At 45.4% G+C, this 20,575-nt stretch overlaps 1 protein-coding gene across 1 annotated transcript in view; it reads right to left on the minus strand.

Annotated features, from left to right (window-relative positions):
• SUSD4 (sushi domain containing 4) overlaps positions 1–20,575 on the minus strand; it is a 122,776-nt gene that overhangs the window by 40,331 nt on the left and 61,870 nt on the right. Inside the window, exon 3 of the mRNA XM_082860773.1 lies at positions 17,002–17,214. Within this exon, the coding sequence (XP_082716899.1) occupies positions 17,002–17,214 (213 nt within the window). The remainder of the gene's footprint in view (positions 1–17,001; positions 17,215–20,575) is intronic.

Consider the following 20,575-nt stretch of genomic DNA (forward strand, 5'->3'; position numbering starts at 1 on the left):
AGCACATGCCTGGTGCCTCCTAGACCCTGTGTGCCTCTCCCCTTGGATGATTTTAACCTGTGTCCTTTTGCTGTAATGAACCATAATCATGAGTATCATCAGTCCTTCTGGTGAATTACTTAACCTGAGGATGGCCTTGGGGACTTCCAAACGTGTAGCTGGAATCAGAAGTGATAGTCTTGGGGGGCCTGCTAAATTCAGATTCCTAATGCATAAAACCTCTAAGAGGAGGCCTGGAGATGTGCATTTTTAACATGCCCCTTGGGCAATTCCCACGACGTCAAAGTTGAGAACCGCTGCTTGATGGATACACAAGGTGACTGACTAGATTGAAGACAGCGGTCCAAATGCAGAGGCTGGCTCACATTTAACAAGCCCCAGTCCATCCTTAGCAGCTAAGTCAGACAAATGCAGTAAAGAACAGAATCTTATGTGAGCAGCTGGGAGGCAGCTCGGCACCCAAGGCCTCTCCCTCCGCTGGCCCGATGTGGGGTTCTGAGGAGACCTGCATTATAACAGGACCTTCAAGATGCAGACTGGGGAGCCACGGTCAGCCCCAAACTGCTCAAGATAGCATGAGGGAAAATGAACTTCCTCTGGGATGGGTTTGGAAGGATGGGTTGCCCTGTAGTTTTCACAAGCAGCCCACCTAATTCTGGCAAGTTTCAGTTGCAAGCCTGTGAAGAACTGCTTTCTAGGGAATCTCCATGATGGGCGTGGTGCTCGAGGTTGCTCACCATCATTTTGTGACCTTTATACACGATCTGACAAGGCTCTGTACACGTGCAGATGTTCTGCATTTTCGAATAATTCTGCGACTCAAAGCAACTCCATACCTCCGTGGCCCCTGTACCGAGAGGGCGAATGGCAGCGCTCACATGACATGGGAGATGACGGGAAGCAGCTGGTAAAGGCTGCTAGGATTTGGATTCTCCCTCTGCACTTCCAGGGGGCTCAGCTGGGCAGGCTTGTGAACCCTCGTCTGAGGCGGTCCGGCCGTCATCTTGCAACAATGATAACTGATCATTTCTCTCATTTATCCTTGCTGCATCTGCCTCCAGCTGACCTGACCTTATTTCCTCTGGATTTGTTTTTCCTTTCAAGTCATGACCACATTTAAGTTAAAGAAATCTTTTCAAGAACAAAAACCCAAACTCACGCTGAAGCCACAAGGGAGGGAGAGTAGGGAAGCAGTGACTTCTGTTACAAGAATCATAAATAAGTCATGACAGTGGTCCCGGAGACAGGGAGAGGCAGTGCTCTGCTCCTTCCCATCTTAGAAGATGGAAAATGAGAAGAGATTATCTTAGGGGAAGACATGCAAATACTTGCTCTTGTGGGCACGGGCTGCTGTTTCTGATAACCCATGTCCAAGGCAACAAGAAAGAAATTTTACAAGGTAGAAAATGCACACAAGAAGAAAAGGGCCCTAAATAAAACGTTTGAAAAGCATCCATCTGTTTGGGGAAGTTTCTGGAACTGGGAGACAACTCACTTTCATATAAGAGTAACTGTAAAAAAGAAGTAGGACTACCTTGCTTTTGAAAAGTGTCTGCACCTCACAGTTTCACTGAATAAAGGAGTCACCTGCCATCTTTACCGCCAGCTTTAGGTCATGAGTCAAGTTGAATTTTTTAATTCAAAATTTATAATGTAATACTACTACTTAAACTTACACTGTACCTTTTCCCCAGGAAACTCAAAGAACCTCCTTAACTTCAAATTACGCATCTTTTATAGCAATCCTGGTCAGGTCTATGGGAGTCAAAATATTTTAGTAAGTACTTAAAAATAACGCTTACTGAGTGAATTCATTTTTTTTCCTTGTTGCACTCTGCAAGGAACTGGGGCAGAGAGGGGTTCAGCATGGAGACAGAGCAGATTGGGACAGGGACAGGGACAGCTCTCCTGTGCTCAGTTTCTAAAAGTTCCCAGGGTAATTCCAGTTACTGCTGCCACCTGCACTTTTTTGTCTCAAGTGTCCTCATTGTCTGCTTGTGGCTGAAGTCTGAGCTCCCATCGCCCAGATCAACCAAAATAGAATCTCTCGGAGAAAGTTCCAGGCACTGTTATTTCTAAAAGTTCCCTGGGTGATTCTGACACGCAGCCTGAGTTGCACACCAGCAGGATGGTAGAAAGAGCACTGAACTAGGAGTCAGGGTGTGGGTCCTAATCCTGGTTTATTTGCCATGTAACGTGTGTAAGTCACTTAAACTCTACAGGCTTTAGTTTCTTTTCTTCTTCTTTTTTTTAATGTGGACCATTTTTTATAAAGTCTTTATTGAATTTGTTACAATATTGCTTCTGTTTTTATGTTTTGGTTTTTGGCCACAAGTCATGTGGGGTCTTAGCTCCCCGACCAGGGATTGAACTGGGGCCCGCGGCATAACCACGGGACCTCCAGGGCATTCCTGGCTTTAGTTTCTTTGTTTATAAAATGACAGCAGTGGGCTTCCCTGGTGGTGCAGTGGTTGAGAGTCCGCCTGTCGATGCAGGGGACATGGGTTCGTGCCCCGGTCCGGGAAGGTCCCACATGCCGCAGAGCGGCTGGGCCCATGAGCCATGGCCGCTGAGCCTGCGCGTCCGGAGCCTGTACTCCGCAACAGGAGAGGCCACAACAATGACAGGCCCGCGTATTGAAAAAAAAAAAAAAAAAAAGACAGCAGTGACATTCTCTGATTCTAAGAATTAATGATCTCCCAGAACCTCTCTTTTACACTACAGAAAATCATGTTCTCTTCCCCATTGTCAAACAATATCAGACCACATCCCCACATGAGGAGGCCTCAAACTTTTTTGCATAAGAATCTGTTGAGAGTTTAAAAAAAAAAATGCAGGATCCTTGGCCTCACTCCTAACATGCTAATGCAGGAGGTGTGAATATGCAGGGAGTCCTTGGCACACACTTTGGGAAACCGGTGCCCCGCGTGAATAGGTTCTTACCGGTTTAAGCAAGATGCCACCCCCATGAGGTGTGGGTGTGGGCCCACTGTGATTATGTGTCACCTGCTCCCCCTCCCTTCCCCTGGGAAAAATCAGCTTTGGTCAGGTGAGGTGAACACACTGGAAAGCACAGACCTGGATCTGGGTACTAGCTCTGCCACTGGGATGCAGGGCTACCTATGAGACCGTGGAAAATGCAGCCTCTCCGAGCCTCCACGTTTCCTGTCTGTAAGGTAGTAGAACCTACTCCACAGGGTTGCCATAGTAAAGAAGATAATGCATATAAAGCATAGGTACCCAATACATATAACAGATGCCTCCTAGAGAATTCCCTGGCGGTCCAGTGGTTAGGACTCCACGCTTCCACTTCAGGGAACATAGGTTCGATCCCTAGTCAGAGAACTAAGATCCCCCATGCGGTGCAGTGCGGCCATTAAATAAGTGAATAAACAAATAAATTAATTAAATAACAGACACCTCCTAAAACACTGCAGTCTTGCTGAGAAGGTAAAACAGAGGCAACGTGAAGACCAGGAACAGGTATACGGGGGTGTTGGACGGGCCGGGTGCCCAACCCCAAGGTAGACTTTGCCGATAATGATGGCGGCGGGGCAGGTTCTGGATTGCTGTCTAGGGATCTTTCACCTTCAACTGCTGCCTCTCTGAATCCATCTCTGTCAACATCCCCAGAGTGCAGGACCCGGGACAGGCAACTCAATTCACAACGTCCTATGGAAAACTCATTCCCGATTGCTCTGACAACATCGCTAATTGTGGGCAAAGCAATGATAAAATGTGTACCAAGCTAATCAGAAGGACGGAAGGAAAGAATGCCCACGTGCTTTCCTTGTGTGTGAGTGACGAAAAATGGCTGGAGCCAACTGCACTTGGAACTCAAATGTCAGGAAAAGGAGTAAAGGGGAGGCCAGAAAAAAAAATTAGCAACTCCTGGAGGAGCTCATTGTAAGTATTTGCTGGCAAAGGTCTACCTGAGGGATGCAAAAGTCTTAACCAGACCGCCTGTCTAAAGGGGGCATCAGGCAGATGGTCTCCACCAGGCCTACAGCCAAGTGATGAAAGAAGACAGGCCAGGAAGCACCACAGGAAACAGCTGTCAGTGCGCTGGGGCCTCCCTTGCCCACCTCATGCATGAGAACCGCCTGCTTAGACTGGCAGGTAATATACATGGTAACATCTAGTGTGGGGAGCCGGTCGTCACGTGCACCGTGGCTAGCGTGTCATTGGTACCCACATCGCCCTCCTAGGCGGAGGGACCTTCCCGCTGAGAAGCACCAAGAGGCTGGGTGAGGGTGCTCTGTGGGTTGCCAGGCAAAGCTCATGGGTCTCAACTCGGCCCCTGGAACTGCAGGTCCAACCAGACCATCCTGCCAGGGGCTACACTGGTCCTCCTCAAGGCGAGGAAAGCCATCCCAAGGGGGGCTATCCTTACAGGGGCGGCCCTTTGGGGCTACACCAATGTGTGCTTGAAACAGTCCTTCTGTCTCTTGCTCGGCTCCAAGCACAGAGGGAGGACTTCCTGAGAAAGCCGTGTGCTCAGCGAGTTGGTTCTCAAACAAGCGGCGCTCAGCAGACCCACCAGCGCTCAGCGGCGTGGTCCTGGGGTTGCTCAGAAGAGTCATGGGGGGTTCAAGCTGGTCTGGAACGTGCTCTGGAAGACTCGCACTTGAACAAGCTGTCTGCCTGCGAGACCCGTGGGACTCTAACTTCACCCAAATCCTTTATATTTGCTTAGTACAGATCTATCTGAACTTTACCAACGTGACCACTATTTGCAGAGCTGCTCAAGAGAGAAGGTGAGGAGAAAAGAAAAAAGGTCCCCTCCACCTCATAGAGGAGGGTCTGAGAAGAACTCCTCCGATATGAAGACCCTTTGCATAAAAATGTACTTCTGCAGCGGCGCTGGTGTAGCCTCTGCCTTCCTGGTGCGTGATCGGGAGGTGGAAACTCAAAGGAGACAAGAAACAGGTGTGTTTCTGTACAAGTGGTACATGGTCTACATCCAAGGATGCTACATGGGCATCCTGAATCCATGCAGAAGCTGAAGCTCTGGCTAGAGGTGTCTGGCTTTAAACGGTGTCCCAGACACTCTCCCAGAAATGAGAATCCAAAGAAAGGGGGGATTTGGGTGCTACAGAACATCGTCTCGCAGTCTAAGTAAGGCTCTCACCCTACCCAGGAACTAGGCACAATTATTTAGTTAGTTCTCTTTTTTTTTAAAACAAAACCGAAAACTTGTGTCTAGCTAGTATAACCAATGCCATAAGAGCTGAGATGTATTCTGTATCCCAGCTGGACCATGGGATGGACAAGTAATGAAATATTTCCATTAATATTGATAATAAATAGATTTTGGCGAGGCATATTCAGATTCTTCTCTGTCCCCCATATGATACTTGTTCATAATATAAGTGGATTTTTTTTTTTTTTTTCGGTACGCGGGCCTCTCACTGTTGTGGCCTCTCCCGTTGCGGAGCACAGGCTCCAGACGCGCAGGCTCAGCGGCCATGGCTCACGGTCCCAGCCGCTCCGCGGCATGTGGGACCTTCTCGGACCAGGCACGAACCCGTGTCCCTTGCATCGGCAGGTGGACTCTCAACCACTGCGCCACCAGGGAAGCCCTATAAGTGGATTTGAAATCATTTTATTTTAGTTTCTTTGGAATATTTATTTTTAAAATAAACTACTTCTTCATGGTGTGCAAATCACAGTCTGAATCGCCGCAATACTGACCCCGCCCCTTTTAAGGCTATCAGGGTATGGATAGCATCTTTCTATGTCCTGATTTGACATGTATTGCTTAAGTGTCAAGTGAATATTTTTTAACACCTTTATTGGAGTATAATTGCTTTACAATGGTGTGTTAGTTTCTGCTTTATAACAAAGTGAATCAGCTATACATATACATATATCCCCATATCTCCTCCCTCTTGCGTCTCCCTCCCACCCTCCCTATCCCACCCCTCTAGGTGGTCACAAAGCACTGAGCTGATCTCCCTGTGCTATGCGGCTGCTTCCCACTAGCTATCTATTTTACATGTGATAGTATATATAAGTCCATTCCACTCTCTCACTTCGTCCCAGCTTACCTTTCCCTCCCCTGTGTCCTCAAGACCATTCTCTACGTCTGCGTCTTTATTCCTGCCCTGCCCCTAGGTTCTTCATAACCACTTTTTTTTTTTTAATTCCATATATATGTGTTAGCATACGGCACTTGTTTTTCTCTTTCTGACTTACTTCACTCTGTATGACAGACTCTAGGTCCATCCACCTCACTACAAATAACTCAATTTCCTTTCTTTTTATGGCTAATATTCCATTGTATATATGTGTCATATATTCTTTATCCATTCATCTGTCGATGGACACTTAGGTTGCTTCCATGTCCTGGCTATTGTAAACAGAGCTGCAATGAACATTGGGGTACATGACTCTTAGAATTATGGTTTTCTCACGGTATATGCCCAGTAGTGGGATTGCTGGGTCTTATGGAAGTTCTATTTTTAGTTTTTTAAGGAAACTCCATACTGTTCTCCATAGTGGCTGTATCAATTTACATTCCCACCAACAGTGCAAGAGGGTTCCCTTTTCTCCACACCCTCTCCAGCATTTATTGTTTGTAGATTTTTCTTTTTTTTTTTTTTTTTTTTTTGGTACCACGGGCCTCTCACTGCTGTGGCCTCTCCCGTTGCACAGCACAGGCTCCGGATGTGCAGGCTCAGCAGCCATGGCTCATGGGCCCAGCCGCTCCATGGCATGTGGGATCTTCCCAGACCGGGGCACGAACCTGTGTCCCGTGCATTGGCAGGCGGACTCTCAACCACTGCGCCACCAGGGAAGCCCTGTTTGTAGATTTTTTTAATGATGGCCATTCTGACCGGTGTGAGATGATATCGCATTGTAGTTTTGATTTGCATTTCTCTAATGATTAGTGATGTTGAGCATCTTTTATGTGTTTGTTGGCAATCTGTATATCTTCTTTGGAGAAATGTCTGTTTAGGTCTTCTGCCCATTTTTGGATTGGGTTGCTTGTTTTTCTGATATTGAGCTGCATGAGTTGTTTGTAAATTGTGGGGATTAATTCTTTTTCAGTTTCTTCATTTGCAAATATTTTCTCCCATTCTGAGGGTTGTCTTTTCATCTTGTTTATGGTTTCCTTTGCTGTGAAAAAGCTTTTACGTTTCTTTAGGTCCCATTTGTTTATTTTTGTTTTTGTTTCCCTTTCTCTAGGAGATGGGTCAAAAAGGATCTTGCTGTGACTTATGTCATAGAATGTTCTGCCTATGTTTTCGCTAAGAGTTTTATAGTGCCTGGCATTACAGTTAGGTCTTTATTCCATTTTGAGTTCATTTTTGTGTGTGGTGTTAGGGAGTGTTTAATTTCATTGTTTTACACGTAGCTGTCCATTTTTCCCAGCAGCATTTATTAAAGAGGCTCTCTTTTCTCCACTGTATATTCTTGCCTCCTTTAGCAAAACTAAGGTGACCATATGTGTGTGGGTTTATCTCTGGGCTTTCTATCCTGTTCCATTGATCTATATTTCTGTTTTTGTGCCAGTACCATACTGTCTTGATTACTGTAGTTTTGTAGTATAGTCTGAAGTCTGGGAGCCTGATACCTCCAGCTCCGTTTTTCTTTCTCAAGATTGCTTTGGCTATTCGGGGTCTTTTGTGTTTCCATACAAATCGTGAAAGTTTTTGTTCTAGTTCTGTGAGAAATGCCACTGGTAGTTTGATAGGGGTTGCAGTGAATCTGTAGATTGCTTTTGGTAGTATAGTCATTTTCACAATGTTGATTCTTTCAATCCAAGAACATGGTATATCTCTCCATCTGTTTGTATCATCTTTAATTTCTTTCATCAGTGTCTTATAATTTTCTGCATACAGGTCTTTTGTCTCCTTAGGTAGGTTTATTCCTAGGTATTTTATTCTTTTTGTTGCAGTGGTAAATGGAAGTGTTTCCTTAATTTCTCTTTCAGAGTTTTCATCACTAGTGTATAGGAATGCAAGAGATTTCTGTGCATTAATTTTGTATCCTGCTCCTTTACCAAATTCATTGATTAGCTCTAGTAGTTTTCTGGTAGTGTCTTTAGGATTCGCTATATATACTATCATGTCATCTGCAAATAGTGACAGCTTTACTTCTTTTCTAATTTATATTCCTTTTATTTCTTTTCTTCTCTGATTGCTGTGGCTAAAACTTCCAAAACTATGTTGAATAACAGTGGTGAGAGTGGGCAACCTTGTCTTGTTCCCGATCTTTGGTTTCAGTTTCTCACCATTAAGAACGATATTGGCTGTGGGTTTGTCATATATGGCCTTTATTATGTTGAGGTAAGTTCCCTCTATGCCTACTTTCTTGAGGGTTTCTATCATAAATTAGTGTTGAATTTTGTTGAAAGCTTTTTCTGCATCTACTGAGATGATCATATGGTTTTTATCCTTCAATTTGTTAATATGGTGCTTCACATTTATTGATTTGCATATATTGAAGAATCCTTACATTCCTGGGATAAAACACTTGATCATGGTGTATGATCCTTTTAATGTGCTGTTGGATTCTGTTTGCTAGTACCTTGTTGAGGAGTTTTGCATGTATGTTCATCAGTGATATTGGCCTGTAGTTTTCTTTCTTTGTGACATCTTTGTCGGTTTTGGTATCAGGGTGATGGTGGCCACATAGAATGAGTTTGAGAATGTTATTCCCTCTGCTACATTTTGGAAGAGTTTGAGAAAGATAGCTGTTAGCTCTTCTCTAAATGGTTGATAGAATTAGCCTATGAAGCCACCTGGTCCTGGGCTTTTGTTTGTTGGAAGATTTTTCATCACAGTCTCAATTTCTGTGCTTGTGATTGGTCTGTTTATATTTTCTAGTTCTTCCTGGTTCAGTCTCAGAAGGTTGTGCTTCTCTGAGAATTTGTCCACTTCTTCCAGGTTGTCCATTTTATTGGCATATAGTTGCTTGTAGTAATCTCTCATGATCCTTTGTATTTCTGCAGTGTCAGTTTTTACTTCTCCTTTTTCATTTCTAATTCTATTGATTTGAGTCTTCTCCCTTTTCTTGTGGATGAGTCTGGCTAATGGTTTATCAATTTTGTTTATCTTTTCAAAGAACCAACTTTTACTTTTATTGATCTTTGCTATTGTTGCCTTCATTTCTTTTTCATTTATTTCTGATATGATCTTTATGATTTCTTTCCTTCTGCTAACTTTGGGGTTTTTTTGTTCTTCTTTCTCTAATTGCTTTAGGTGTAAGGTTAGGTTGTTTATTTGAGATGTTTCTTGTTTCTTAAGGTAGGCTTGGATTGCTATAAACTTCCCTCTTAGAACTGCTTTTGCTGCAACCCATAGGTTTTGGATCATGTTTTCGTTGTCATTGGTCTCTAGGTATTTTTTGATTTCTTCAGTGATCTCTTGGTTATTAAGTAGTGTATTGTTTAGCCTCCATGTGTTTGTATTTTTTACAGATTTTTCCCTGTAACTGATATCTAGTCTCATAGCGTTGTGGCTGGAAAAGATACTTGATACGATTTCAATTTTCTTAAATTTACCAAGGCTTGATTTGTGACCCAAGATATGATCTATCCTGGAGAATGTTCCATGAGCACTTGAGAAGAAAGTGTATTCTCTTGTTTTGGGATGGAATATCCTGTAAATATCAATTAAGTCCATCTTGTTTAATGTATCATTTAAAGCTTGTGTTTCCTTATTTATTTTCATTTTTGATGATCTGTCCATTGGTGAAAATGGGGTGTTAATTCCCCTACTACGATTGTGTTAGTGCAGATTTCCCCTTTTATGGCCGTTAGCATTTGCCTTATGTATTGAAGTGTTCCTATGTTGGGTGCCTAAATATTTACAATTGTTATATCTTCTTCTTGGATTGATCCCTTGACCATTATGTAGTGTCCTTCTTTGTCTCTTGTAATAGTCTTTGTTTTAAAGTCTATTTTGTCTGATATGAGAATTGCTACTCCAGCTTTCTTTTGGTTTCCATTTGCATGGAATATCTTTTTCCATCCCCTCACTTTCAGTCTCTATGTGTCCCTGGGTCTATAAAGTGGGTCTCTTGTAGACAACATATATATGGGTCTTGTTTTTGTAACCATTCAGCCAAGTTTAAGTCTTTTGGTTGGAGCATTCCATTTACATTTAAGGCAATTATCCATATGTATGTTCCTGTACATTTTCTTAATTGTTTTGGGTTTGTTACTGTAGGTCTTTTCCTTCTCTGTGTTTCCTGCCTAGAGAAGTTCCTTTAGCATTTGTTGTAAAGCTGGTTTGGTGGTACTGAGTTCTCTTAGCTTTTGCTTGTCTGTAAAGGTTTTAATTTCTCTGTCAAATCTGAATGAGATCCTTGTTGGGTAGAGTAATCTTGGTTGTAGGTTTTTCCCTTTCATCACTCTAAAGATGTCCTGCCACTCCCTTCTGGCTTGCAGAGTTTCTGCTGAAAGATCAGCTGTTAACCTTATGGGGATTCCCTTGTATGGGAACGGGGGCTCTGTTGTTTTTCCCTTGCTGCTTTTAATATTTTTTCTTTGTATTTATTTTTTGATAGTTTGATTAATATGTGTCTTGGTGTGTTTCCCCTTGGATTTTTCCCGTATGGGACTCTCTGCGCTTCCTGGGCTTGATTAACTATTTACTTTCCCATATTAGGGAAGCTTTCAACTATAATCTCTTCAAATATTTTCTCAGACCCTTTCTGTATTTCTTCTTCTGGGACCCCTATAATTCAAATGTTGTTGTGTTTAATGTTGTCCCAGAGGTCTCTGAGACTGTCCCCAGTTCTTTTCATTCTTTTTCCTTTATTCTGCTCTGCAGTAATTATCTCCACTATTTTATCTTCCAGGTCACTTATCCATTCTTCTGCCTCAGTTATTCTGCTACTGATTCCTTCCAGAGAACTTTTAACTTCATTTATTGTGTTGTTCATCATTGTTTGTTGGCTCTTTAGTTCTTCTAGTTCCTTGTTAAACGTTTCTTGTATATTCTCTATTCTATTTCCAAGATTTTGGATCATCTTTACTATCATTACTCTGAATTCCTTTTCAGGTAGACTGCCTATTTCCTCTTCATTTGTTAGGTCTGGTGGGTTTTTACCTTGCTCCTTCATCTGCTGTGTGTTTCTCTGTCTTCTCATTTTGCTTAACTTACTGTGTTTGGGGTCTCCTTTTCACAGACTGCAGGTTCGTAGTTCCTGTTGTTTTTGGTGTCTGGCCTCAGTGGCTAAGGTTGGTTGAGTGGGTTGTGTAGGCTTCCTGGTGGGGGGGACTAGTGCCTGTGTTCTGTTGGATGAGGCTGGATCTTGTCTTTCTGGTGGGAAGGTCCACATCCACTGGTGTGTTTTGGGGTGTCTGTGGACTTATTATGATTTTAGGCAGCCTCTCTGCTAATAGGTGGGGCTGTGTTCCTGTCTTGCTAGTTGTTTGGCAGGGGGTGTCCAGCACTGTAGCTTGCTGGTCATTGAATGGAGCTGGGTCTTAGCATTGAGATGGAGATCTCTGGGAGAGCTTTTGCCATTTGATATTATGTGGAGCTGGGAGTTCTCTTGTGGACCAATGTCCTGAACTCAGTTCCCCCACCTCAGAGGCACAGGTCTGACACTTGGTCCGAGCCCCAAGACTCTGTCAGCCACATGGCTCAGAGAAAAGGGAAAAGAGAAAGAGAGAGAGAGAAAGAAAGGAAGGAAGGAAGGAAGAAAAATGAAATTAAATTAAAATAAAAAATAATTATTAAAAGTTAAAAAGTAATAGAAAAATAAAAAAGAAAGAGAGAAGAGTGCAACCAAACCAAAAAAGAAATTCACCAAGGATAACAAGCACTAAGAACTATACTAAAAAAAAAAGAAAACAACGAACAGACAGAACCCTAGGACAAATGGTAAAAGCAAAGTTATACAGACAAAATCATACCAAGAAGCATACACGTACACACTCACAAAGAGAAAAAGGAAAAAAAAATATATATATATCGTTGTTCCAAAAGTCCATCACCTCTATTTTGGGATGATTCGTTGTCTATTCAATGAATAGACATATTCTATTGTCACAGATTCTATTGTGGAATCTGAGTATTCCACAGAACAGGGTACATCAAGTTGATTGTGGAGATTTAATCCGCTGCTCCTGAGGCTGCTGGGAGAGATTTCCCTTTCTCTTCTGTGTTCGCACAGCTCCCAGGGGCTCAGCTTTGGATTGGGCCCCGCCTCTGCGTGTAGGTCGCCTGAGGGTGTCTGTTCTTCGCTCAGACAGGACGGGGTTAAAGGAGCCACTGCTTCGGGGGCTCTGGCTCACTCAGGCCAGGGGGGAGGGAGGGGTATGGATGCGGGGCGAGTCTGCCGCGGCAGAGGCCGGCGTGACGTCGCATCAGCCTGAGGAGCGCCGTGTGTTCTCCCGGGGAAGTTGTCCCTGGATCCCGGGACCCTGGCAGAGGCGGGCTGCACAGGCTCCAGGGAGGGGAGGTGTGGATAGTGACCTGTGCTCGCACACAGGCTTCTTGGTGGCGGCAGCAGCAGCCTTAGCGTCTCCTGCCCGTCTCTGGTGTCCACACTGATAGCCGTGGTTCGTGCCTGTCTCTGGAGTTCGTTTTGGTGGTGTTCTGAATCCCCTCTCCTCGCGCCCCCCAGAACAATGGTCTCTTGCCTCTTAGGCAGGTCCAGACTTTTTCCTGGACTCCCTCCCGGCTAGCCGTGGCGCACTAGCACCCTTCAGGCTGTGTTCACGCAGCCAACCCCAGTCCTCCCCCTGGGATCTGACCTCCGAAGCCCGAGCCTCAGCTCCCAGCCCCGCCCGCCCCGGCGGGTGAGCAGACAAGCCTCTCGGGCTGGTGAGTGCTGGTCGGCACCGATCCTCTGTGCGGGAATCTCTCCGCTTTGCCCTCCGCACCCCTGTGGCTGCGCTCTCCTCCGTGGCTCCGAAGCTCCCCCGAAGCTCCCCCCTCCGCTACCCGCAGTCTCCGCCCGCGAAGGGGCTTCTAGTGTGTGGAAACCTTTCCTCCACAGCTCCCTCCCAGTGGTGCAGGTCCCGTCCCTATCCTTTTGTCTCTGTTTATTCTTTTCTCTTTTGCCCTACCCAGGTACGTGAGGAGGGGAGTTTCTTGCCTTTTGGGAAGTCTGTGGTCTTCTGCCAGTGTTCAGTAGGTGTTCTGTAGGAGTTGTTCCACATGTAGATGTATTTCTGATGTATTTGGGGGGAGGAAGGTGATCTCCACATCTTACTCTTCTGCCATCTGGAAGATCTCCCCTCAAATGAATTTATGCAAAGTCAATCTGACTTTACCTATACTTTTTCTTATGAAATGTGGGAAAGGGATGTATTAGCAGGGAAAGTGCCCCCCAGTAGACTAGTTGAGTGATTTTGGAAAGGAAGAGGCCCCGATGGTGGCTGTCCCCCTGGCCTTTAGTCACTGTACTTAGTATGTCAGCAGTCCTGTGCCCCCAGGCCATATTTTCAGTCCTTTGCCAACTCCATGGTACCCTCTCCAGCATACTGGTCACCTCCCCTGCTCCCTGGACCATAAAGTATCCTCACCCCTGCTCAGGGATGTGCAGGCTCTCTAGTCTTACAGAAGCAGCTTTGACAAGCACAGATGTTTCTTAGGCTGGAGGCTTTGGGTGCCAGGAAAATAATTCCTTGCCTATATTATCAGTTTTGTAAGTCCAAACTTCTGTAAGTGAGTTTGCCTGGAATAAACCATTTAGATTGGAGTAAAAGGAGAGAAGGGAGATGGCTGGTATGTGTGGCAGGGTGAAGTGGAGAATAAAAGAGAGGGAATCTGTGCGAATGCACAAGAAAATATTTGCTTTAATACCACCTTGCTTCTGTAGAGCACTTTACTGTTATAAAGCATTTTAATGCATATGAACTTATTTTTAAAAATCTGTATCTCAGGCAGAACTGGCTGACAAGGGAAGACTGGAAGAAGTCGAGGCAACAGTGACAAGACCTGGGCTAGAACAGATGTGTCCCTAAATCACCATTTAAGTCCGGGAAGACTCTTAACTTCTCTGAGACTCAGTTTCCCTATCGATCAAACAAAAACTAAATTAGAACGAGGGCTTGGATTATCTAATTTCTAGAGTCCCTTAGACTCTGAACGTTGATGATGCTATTTGTTATAACAATGTGTTGTTGCATAACTGATTACAGTAGGGCTTTTGTGACACCAAGAGGAAAGTCAGACTTAATCTTGTAGAGGAAAAATGCTGGCTTAGAATGAGTTACAGATCTGCTGCTTACCCATCAGTTGTGTGACTTTGACAAAGCGAGTAACTTCTCTGAGCCTCAGTTTCCTAATCAGGAAATGAGGACAATAAGACTTGTCTTGTAAGGCAGTTGTACTTGTTAAATGAGATAGTGAATCTGAATGTATTTTTAAACTCTAATGACCTAAAAAAATGTGATAATTTATTGTTATCACTATCACCAGCATGCAGAAAAATCCATTAGCCCTCTAAGAATTACCTAACAGGGCTTCCCCGGTGGCACAGTGGTTAAGAATCCACCTGCTAATGCAGGGGACATGGGTTCAAGCCCTGGTCCGGGAAGATCCCACATGCCGCGGAGCAACTAAGCCCGTGCACCACAACTACTGAGCCTGCGCTCTAGAGCCCGCATGCCACAACTGCTGAGCCTGTGTGCCACAACTGCTGAAGCCCGTGCACCTAGAGCCCGTGCTCTGCAACAAGAGAAGCCACCACAGTGAGAAGCCCGTGCACCGCAACAAAGAGTAGTCCCTGCTCTCAGCAACTAGAGAAAACCCGTGTGGAGCAGCGAAGACCCAATGCAGCCACAAATTAAATAAATGAATAAATAAATAAATTTTTTAAAAAAAGAATTACCTAACAACAGAAACAAATGAATTGAGCAGACCTTACTATTAGCCCAGCATAAGTCCTAACCAGGGAGTAAAGGCCATTCACAACTCCAGGGAAAAATAGTTTCGCTTCTTCCCTGCTTTACGACATCCATGGAGTAGACTTCCGTGTGCCCCTTGCCCCTTCAAGCCACATACAGAAGGCTTAGGCTGCTAACAGTGATGATTTTCTCCACCGTGAGGGCAACGAAAGTAATCTCCTTATACAGATCTTTCAAAGACCAACAAAGATCACCATTTATATTAAAAATAATTAATTATACCGTCGTACTTAGAAAGGCAATAGCTGTTCTTCCAAACTCTGTAAAATGACGATGAGAGCACAACATCGTGACTGGAAATGAGGAATCTCGGTACGTTCTTTGGAAGCACCTGGTCTTATTTTAAGTTGCCTAATAAAAGAACTGACACTCCACTGCCATCCCCAGGTACACAGTCCCTCCCAGCACATTTGGGGCTAAGTGTTCAGAATTATGCACGCAGACCTATATAATAGAAGCCTCTACTCCAAGGTGATTTTTCACTCCCTTTCTTGGAATTACTATGTATTACATTGTTATGTACAAGGTTGGAAAGAAGCTCATCTAAAAAGGGATAAACTTTTTTTTTTTCCAGGATGACCAAGTAACAGAGGGCCTTCATCTCTGGGCAATATTCAGGAAGCCTGTTGTTTTCTTTGTTCTCTGATGTTTTTGAGCTTGTCTGGGTTTTAAGCACTGGGTATCCTAGGCCATGGGTTTTAGCAGGAAAGTCTGTACATACAAATTAAATAACCTTTTTTTTTAAATTGAAGTAGAGCTGATTTACAGTGTTGTGTTAGTTTCCAGTGTACAGCAAAGTGATTGTTATATATATTCTTTTTCAGATTCTTTTCCATTATAGGTTATTACAAGATGTTGAATATGGTTCCCTGTGCTATACGGTAGGTCCTTGTTGTCTATCTATCTTATATAGTAAATAAACTTTTAATTAATAGAATCTTACAGAAATTATAGCTTGCATGGACTGCATGTAAGAGGAAAAATAAATTTACTTTTAAAAACCTTAATTCTTTATATAATTTTGGCTTTTTAAAAAATACCTTGAAAATAAAAGCAAAGGTAGCAAGTACTTTAAGGGTAAGACACCACCTTATCCATCCTTGATAATTTCCAAAAGGAGGCGTATAATAGATGTTTGATCAATGCTTGCCAAATTAAATTACTTTAAAAGTTTCATAAAGAAGATACACACTAAATCAGAATAAGAGTTTACATAGCATTATTATAAAGGCTCCATCCCCCAATAAAATCAATAATGGTGTTAAGAGAAAGTAAAACTCTCTTCTAATGAACTTGATGAGATATCAGTTCTGTGCCTCACGGAAATTTGGGGCTAGAATTCTTAACTCATGCCTATTCTTACTTCAACCTTGCTGAACATCAGAGATATATAATCAACAACTGGCATTCCAATTAGTTAAACTCAATGCATTCTTTTAAACTCTAAAAGTATCTCTATAGAATGAAAACAAACAAGCAAAAAAATATATATATATATATATATACACACATATATAAAGTTGTTGCAACCAATAGACTTAGGGATAATTGCTAGGAGTAAATGAATATCTTGTCACGACCAATAAATTTAGGGATACTTGCTAGAAATAAATGTCTACCTTGTCAATCTATCATTGTTTGCCACAGTTCTTTCTTTCCTTAAATGAATCATGTCTAACGCAGAACTGATAAGTAGTAATTGATTTAATTCTCTGAGTAACATGCATCTTCTGTATCCTTATATACAGTTTTGGCCCAATATATTTACTGCACTTTTTATTGAGTAACATGGAAATGAATGCTGAGTTGGCAGCCCAATAATAAATGGCCCTCATGTTATCTGAGTTGCCCTCTTGCATTGACAAAAATGGTGATAAATTGGGTTGTAATTGAGAAAGAAAAGGAAGACGATTACTCCTGATGCTGAGATGCATTTATCCCCTGCCCCAGCCCTTACTGAACACGCGTGCTCCTCCATCAGCCTGCAAGATCAGCCCTGAAACAGAAAGCAGCCCAGGGTACCGCCCCATCTGGCACACAGGCTCATACCCCTGCAGCCACAAGCTTGACCACGTGAGTGGCTTCCATGGGATGGGGGTAGGGGGTGGAGGAGAGCGCTTTACCTTCCTGCACACAGACGGGTTTATCACTTGGGATCCAGCCTAGGGTTCCATTCAGATGTTTCATACACAGTCTCTTTGTAGAGCCCTTCAGCTTGAATCCATCTTGGCAGTGAAATCGGGTGACGGAGCTTTCAAAGAAAACCCCTCCGCTGGGCGTCCTGAAGCCATTCTCAGGGACGCCTGGGTCAGCACACACCTGAAGGTCATCGAACCCTACATGGACAGAGAGAAGAAAAGGTGCCTCTGAATATATTCTTCGGATGCTGAAGGTTTCCCATGATAAATGGCAGACACTGTATTCTTTCCGATGCTATGGGCCACCCAACTCCACCAATAAAAAAGCCAAGAAAATAAACACTCTAGTGCACATTTCACACTGCTCTTTGCTCTTTGCTTAGAAAAGCGCTCATTAGTAATTTCAGTTCCACGGTCAAGTTAGCCCTTCAAAGAGTTTCTAGGAGTAGCAGATGAGGAAAAGTAAACAACGAAAGGAATACAAAATGGTAATGTCGAGACTGAAGTACAAAATGCAGAAGGGAGCAGAGGAGGGAGAGGTAGTCAGGAAAGGGGGAGATGGAATCTGAGCCTGGCTTTGAAGGACGGGTAAGACTTCAAGGACAGAACCAACTTCGTGAAGGGGGACACAGGGGAATGGCTTGCGCAACGGCCGGGCCGGGAGACCACGGGCGTGTCTGCAGAGCAGCAGGTGGCTGAGAGCGATACAGGGTTTGCAGAAGAGGCAGGTTGGCGATGCCCACCCTCCCCTGCCCCCTGCCCTCGCCCCCATCAGCCAGGCCTGGTCCACATTTCTCCTCCTCCGGGAGGCCTTCCTTAACCCCACTTTCCCTGTCCCCCCGCCCCCCCCCCCCCACCAATTTGTTCCACCACTGTAACGTGAACACAGCCCTGTACCGAATCATTTGGAGAATGATCGCCTCTCATTCTGGGTTATGAGCCCCTCGAGGACAGGTTTTGAGACTTCTTCACTCTTGTGAAACCTATCACAGCTCCGCCTAGAAAGTGCTCCATAAATGTTTGATGAGTGAAGAAACAGAGTTGGAAAAGGGAGAGGGAGACATACTGGGGTGACCCTAGAAAGCCAGGCTGAGCGAGGAGGCCAGTGTGGGGCCATGGAGCTGGGCAGTGGGGACGGGGAGGCCGACAGGACAGCAGTCTGAGGGACTAAGTGGAGGAGAAAGGGCCCAGGGTGTGGCTAGGAGACCCAGGCAATGGTGCAATCAGACGTGGTGGGCCTGAGAGCACAGGAAAGTGCTGGAAGCAGCAGGGAGGGCACCAGAGTGGGAGACATCCCGGTTCCAGGGGCCCCTTGTCAACTGACTGGATGTCGGGGTGGGGGAGACAGCCAGATGGCTGGGACGAAGGCCCGACTCTGGCCTCAATGAGGAGGAGAGGGCTGGGGTCACGGCCCGCACTGAGAGCTTCGGACAAAGACATGACTGGGACCAGATCTGCATTTTTGAACGATCTTTTGTGTAGCCACACGGAGCTCATGGATGTCACGAGCTCGTTGGGGGACCCCAAGGATAAGGAATGGGTCATCTATGTGCACAGTGCTCCAACGTACCCTCCAAGGAAAGCAATGTAGGCGACAGAGAGAGCCCCAAACTTCTGTGCACTACGAAGGCCTTCTACTCCATTTTCTTATAAAATCAACCAACAAATCCTTCCTGAAAAGGTACCCAGAATAACTATGCATGATTTCTTCCAGATGGGGGTTGGTGTGCCCGTCCACCCCCGCCCCCAGCGCAGCTGCTGGTGCCAGGTCAAGACGTGGCAGAGGGACAGGAATAGCCTGGGCCGTCTTAGAAAATCTCAGCCCAGACCGAGAGGCAGTATCACCAGGGCTCTTGGAGGACTTATGTGGTTTCCAGGCGATGGCCAGATGTCAGACTCATGAGACATATGATCCTCTGTAACACACTGGGCTTGCAAAACGTCCTCAGCTGGTAGGTGATTCCTTGACCCCAACTTCCATGGGCTCATGAAGGGCTCACTTGCTGTCCTCCCCAACTGACCTCAAGACCCTGGACATTCTGCCAGCACCGCTGTGCTGAAAGCCACAAGACACAGCACAGTAGGCACCGTGGCAGCACCGGGTCCAGCAGTCATAACGTGCTCTCTCTGCCGAGGGCATGTGGCAGTGGACCAAGCGAAAAGTCAAGGAGGAAAGCAGGGAAGTGGAGAGCGTCCACATCTGACTCTATTACATCTTTAAGTGGGAGCAGGTCTGATACTTTATCAAACAGAAGACGCTTTGACAAAGGACACCATCTAGCCTCTCAGCCCCCCTGACACGCAGCCGCAGCTCTGCCCCACTGTGAGCACCCTGACAGTGGAGGCTGTTTTCCAGCCCCTTGGAGGGTGATTAATACCCATCTGGGGGGAGGGCAACAAAGTACTAGCAGGATGGCTTCATGTCTTCGTTTCAAAGGAAAGCACTGTAAATTGTCAAGTGCTTCCTAAGTGATGAAGGTCAATGATTTCCTTCTGAGTCTGGCCATCTCAGGGTGGGTCCTTTAAACGTATACCCATTATGGTATTGAGGGGGCAACTAGCAGCAACGGAATTCGTGATTCCATGCCAGCCCAGAAAGCCCAGAAGCATAAACATACAGAAACATGAATGGTCTGGACGCTTTCTGGCAGTCTGCGAGTGAAAGTCACTCTGACACACATGCCGTAAGTCAAACAGAGGCCGTGTCAGTCACTGGGCGGCCACAGAAGGGCAAGCCAAGGGTAAGAGGAGGGGACAGACCTCTGGAAGGCCTGGGGCTGACTGCTCACAGCTAGGCAGACACCCGCCAGCCAGAGGGAGGAAGGGCACTGGGGGGGTGCAGGTCACAAGGCATGGAGGTGGGAAGCCGCTGAGCACATTTCAGGGAAGAGGTCGTTCTGCCAGGCTGGGGGCAGGGTGACCGCCATAGGTGGAGCCCTGGGGTGGAGGGTGGCGAAGGGAGGGCAGGAGACGGCGACAGCAGATCCCGAAGGCTGAATGTGTTAGCTAAGGGTCTGGACTTAATGAGGAGGTTGGGGTAGGGGCATGCCATGTACTGAGAGCTTCGAACAAAGACACGACTGGGATCAGATTCGTTTTGTTGAATGATCTTTCCTGTACTCGCAAGGGGGACGGACTCATCTAGACCAAGCAGGAGGCAGGAAGCTCATCGGAAGTGCTTTCAGGCTACCAGCTGCACTGAAGGAGCAGCGGGGCAGCTTTGTAACAGGACGTTCACGGATCCAGGCTCTCTCTGGCTAGGCTGGGACCCAGAAGTCTTGAGTTTTAGAAAGTTCTCTCAATGACTCTTAGGCAGCTAGGCCCGCACCTGCCCAAGGGAGGACCGGCATCTGAGAACTGTGGGACCTCAGGGCTTGTGCCAGAACTGGGTGGGAAACGAGGAGTCAGAACCAAGGCGGGCGCAATGGAACAGAAATAGGGCCACATGAGACACTAAGGACACAGAATCACAAAACCTGTGACCAACTGGATGGAGGACGGGGTTAGGGGAATGAATTCAAAGAGAGGCATCTAGGATAACGCCCGCGTTCTGATGTCG

This window comes from Leucopleurus acutus, assembly GCF_964270905.1.
Source record: "Leucopleurus acutus genome assembly, chromosome: 2".
Taxonomy (NCBI): Eukaryota; Metazoa; Chordata; class Mammalia; order Artiodactyla; family Delphinidae; genus Leucopleurus; species Leucopleurus acutus.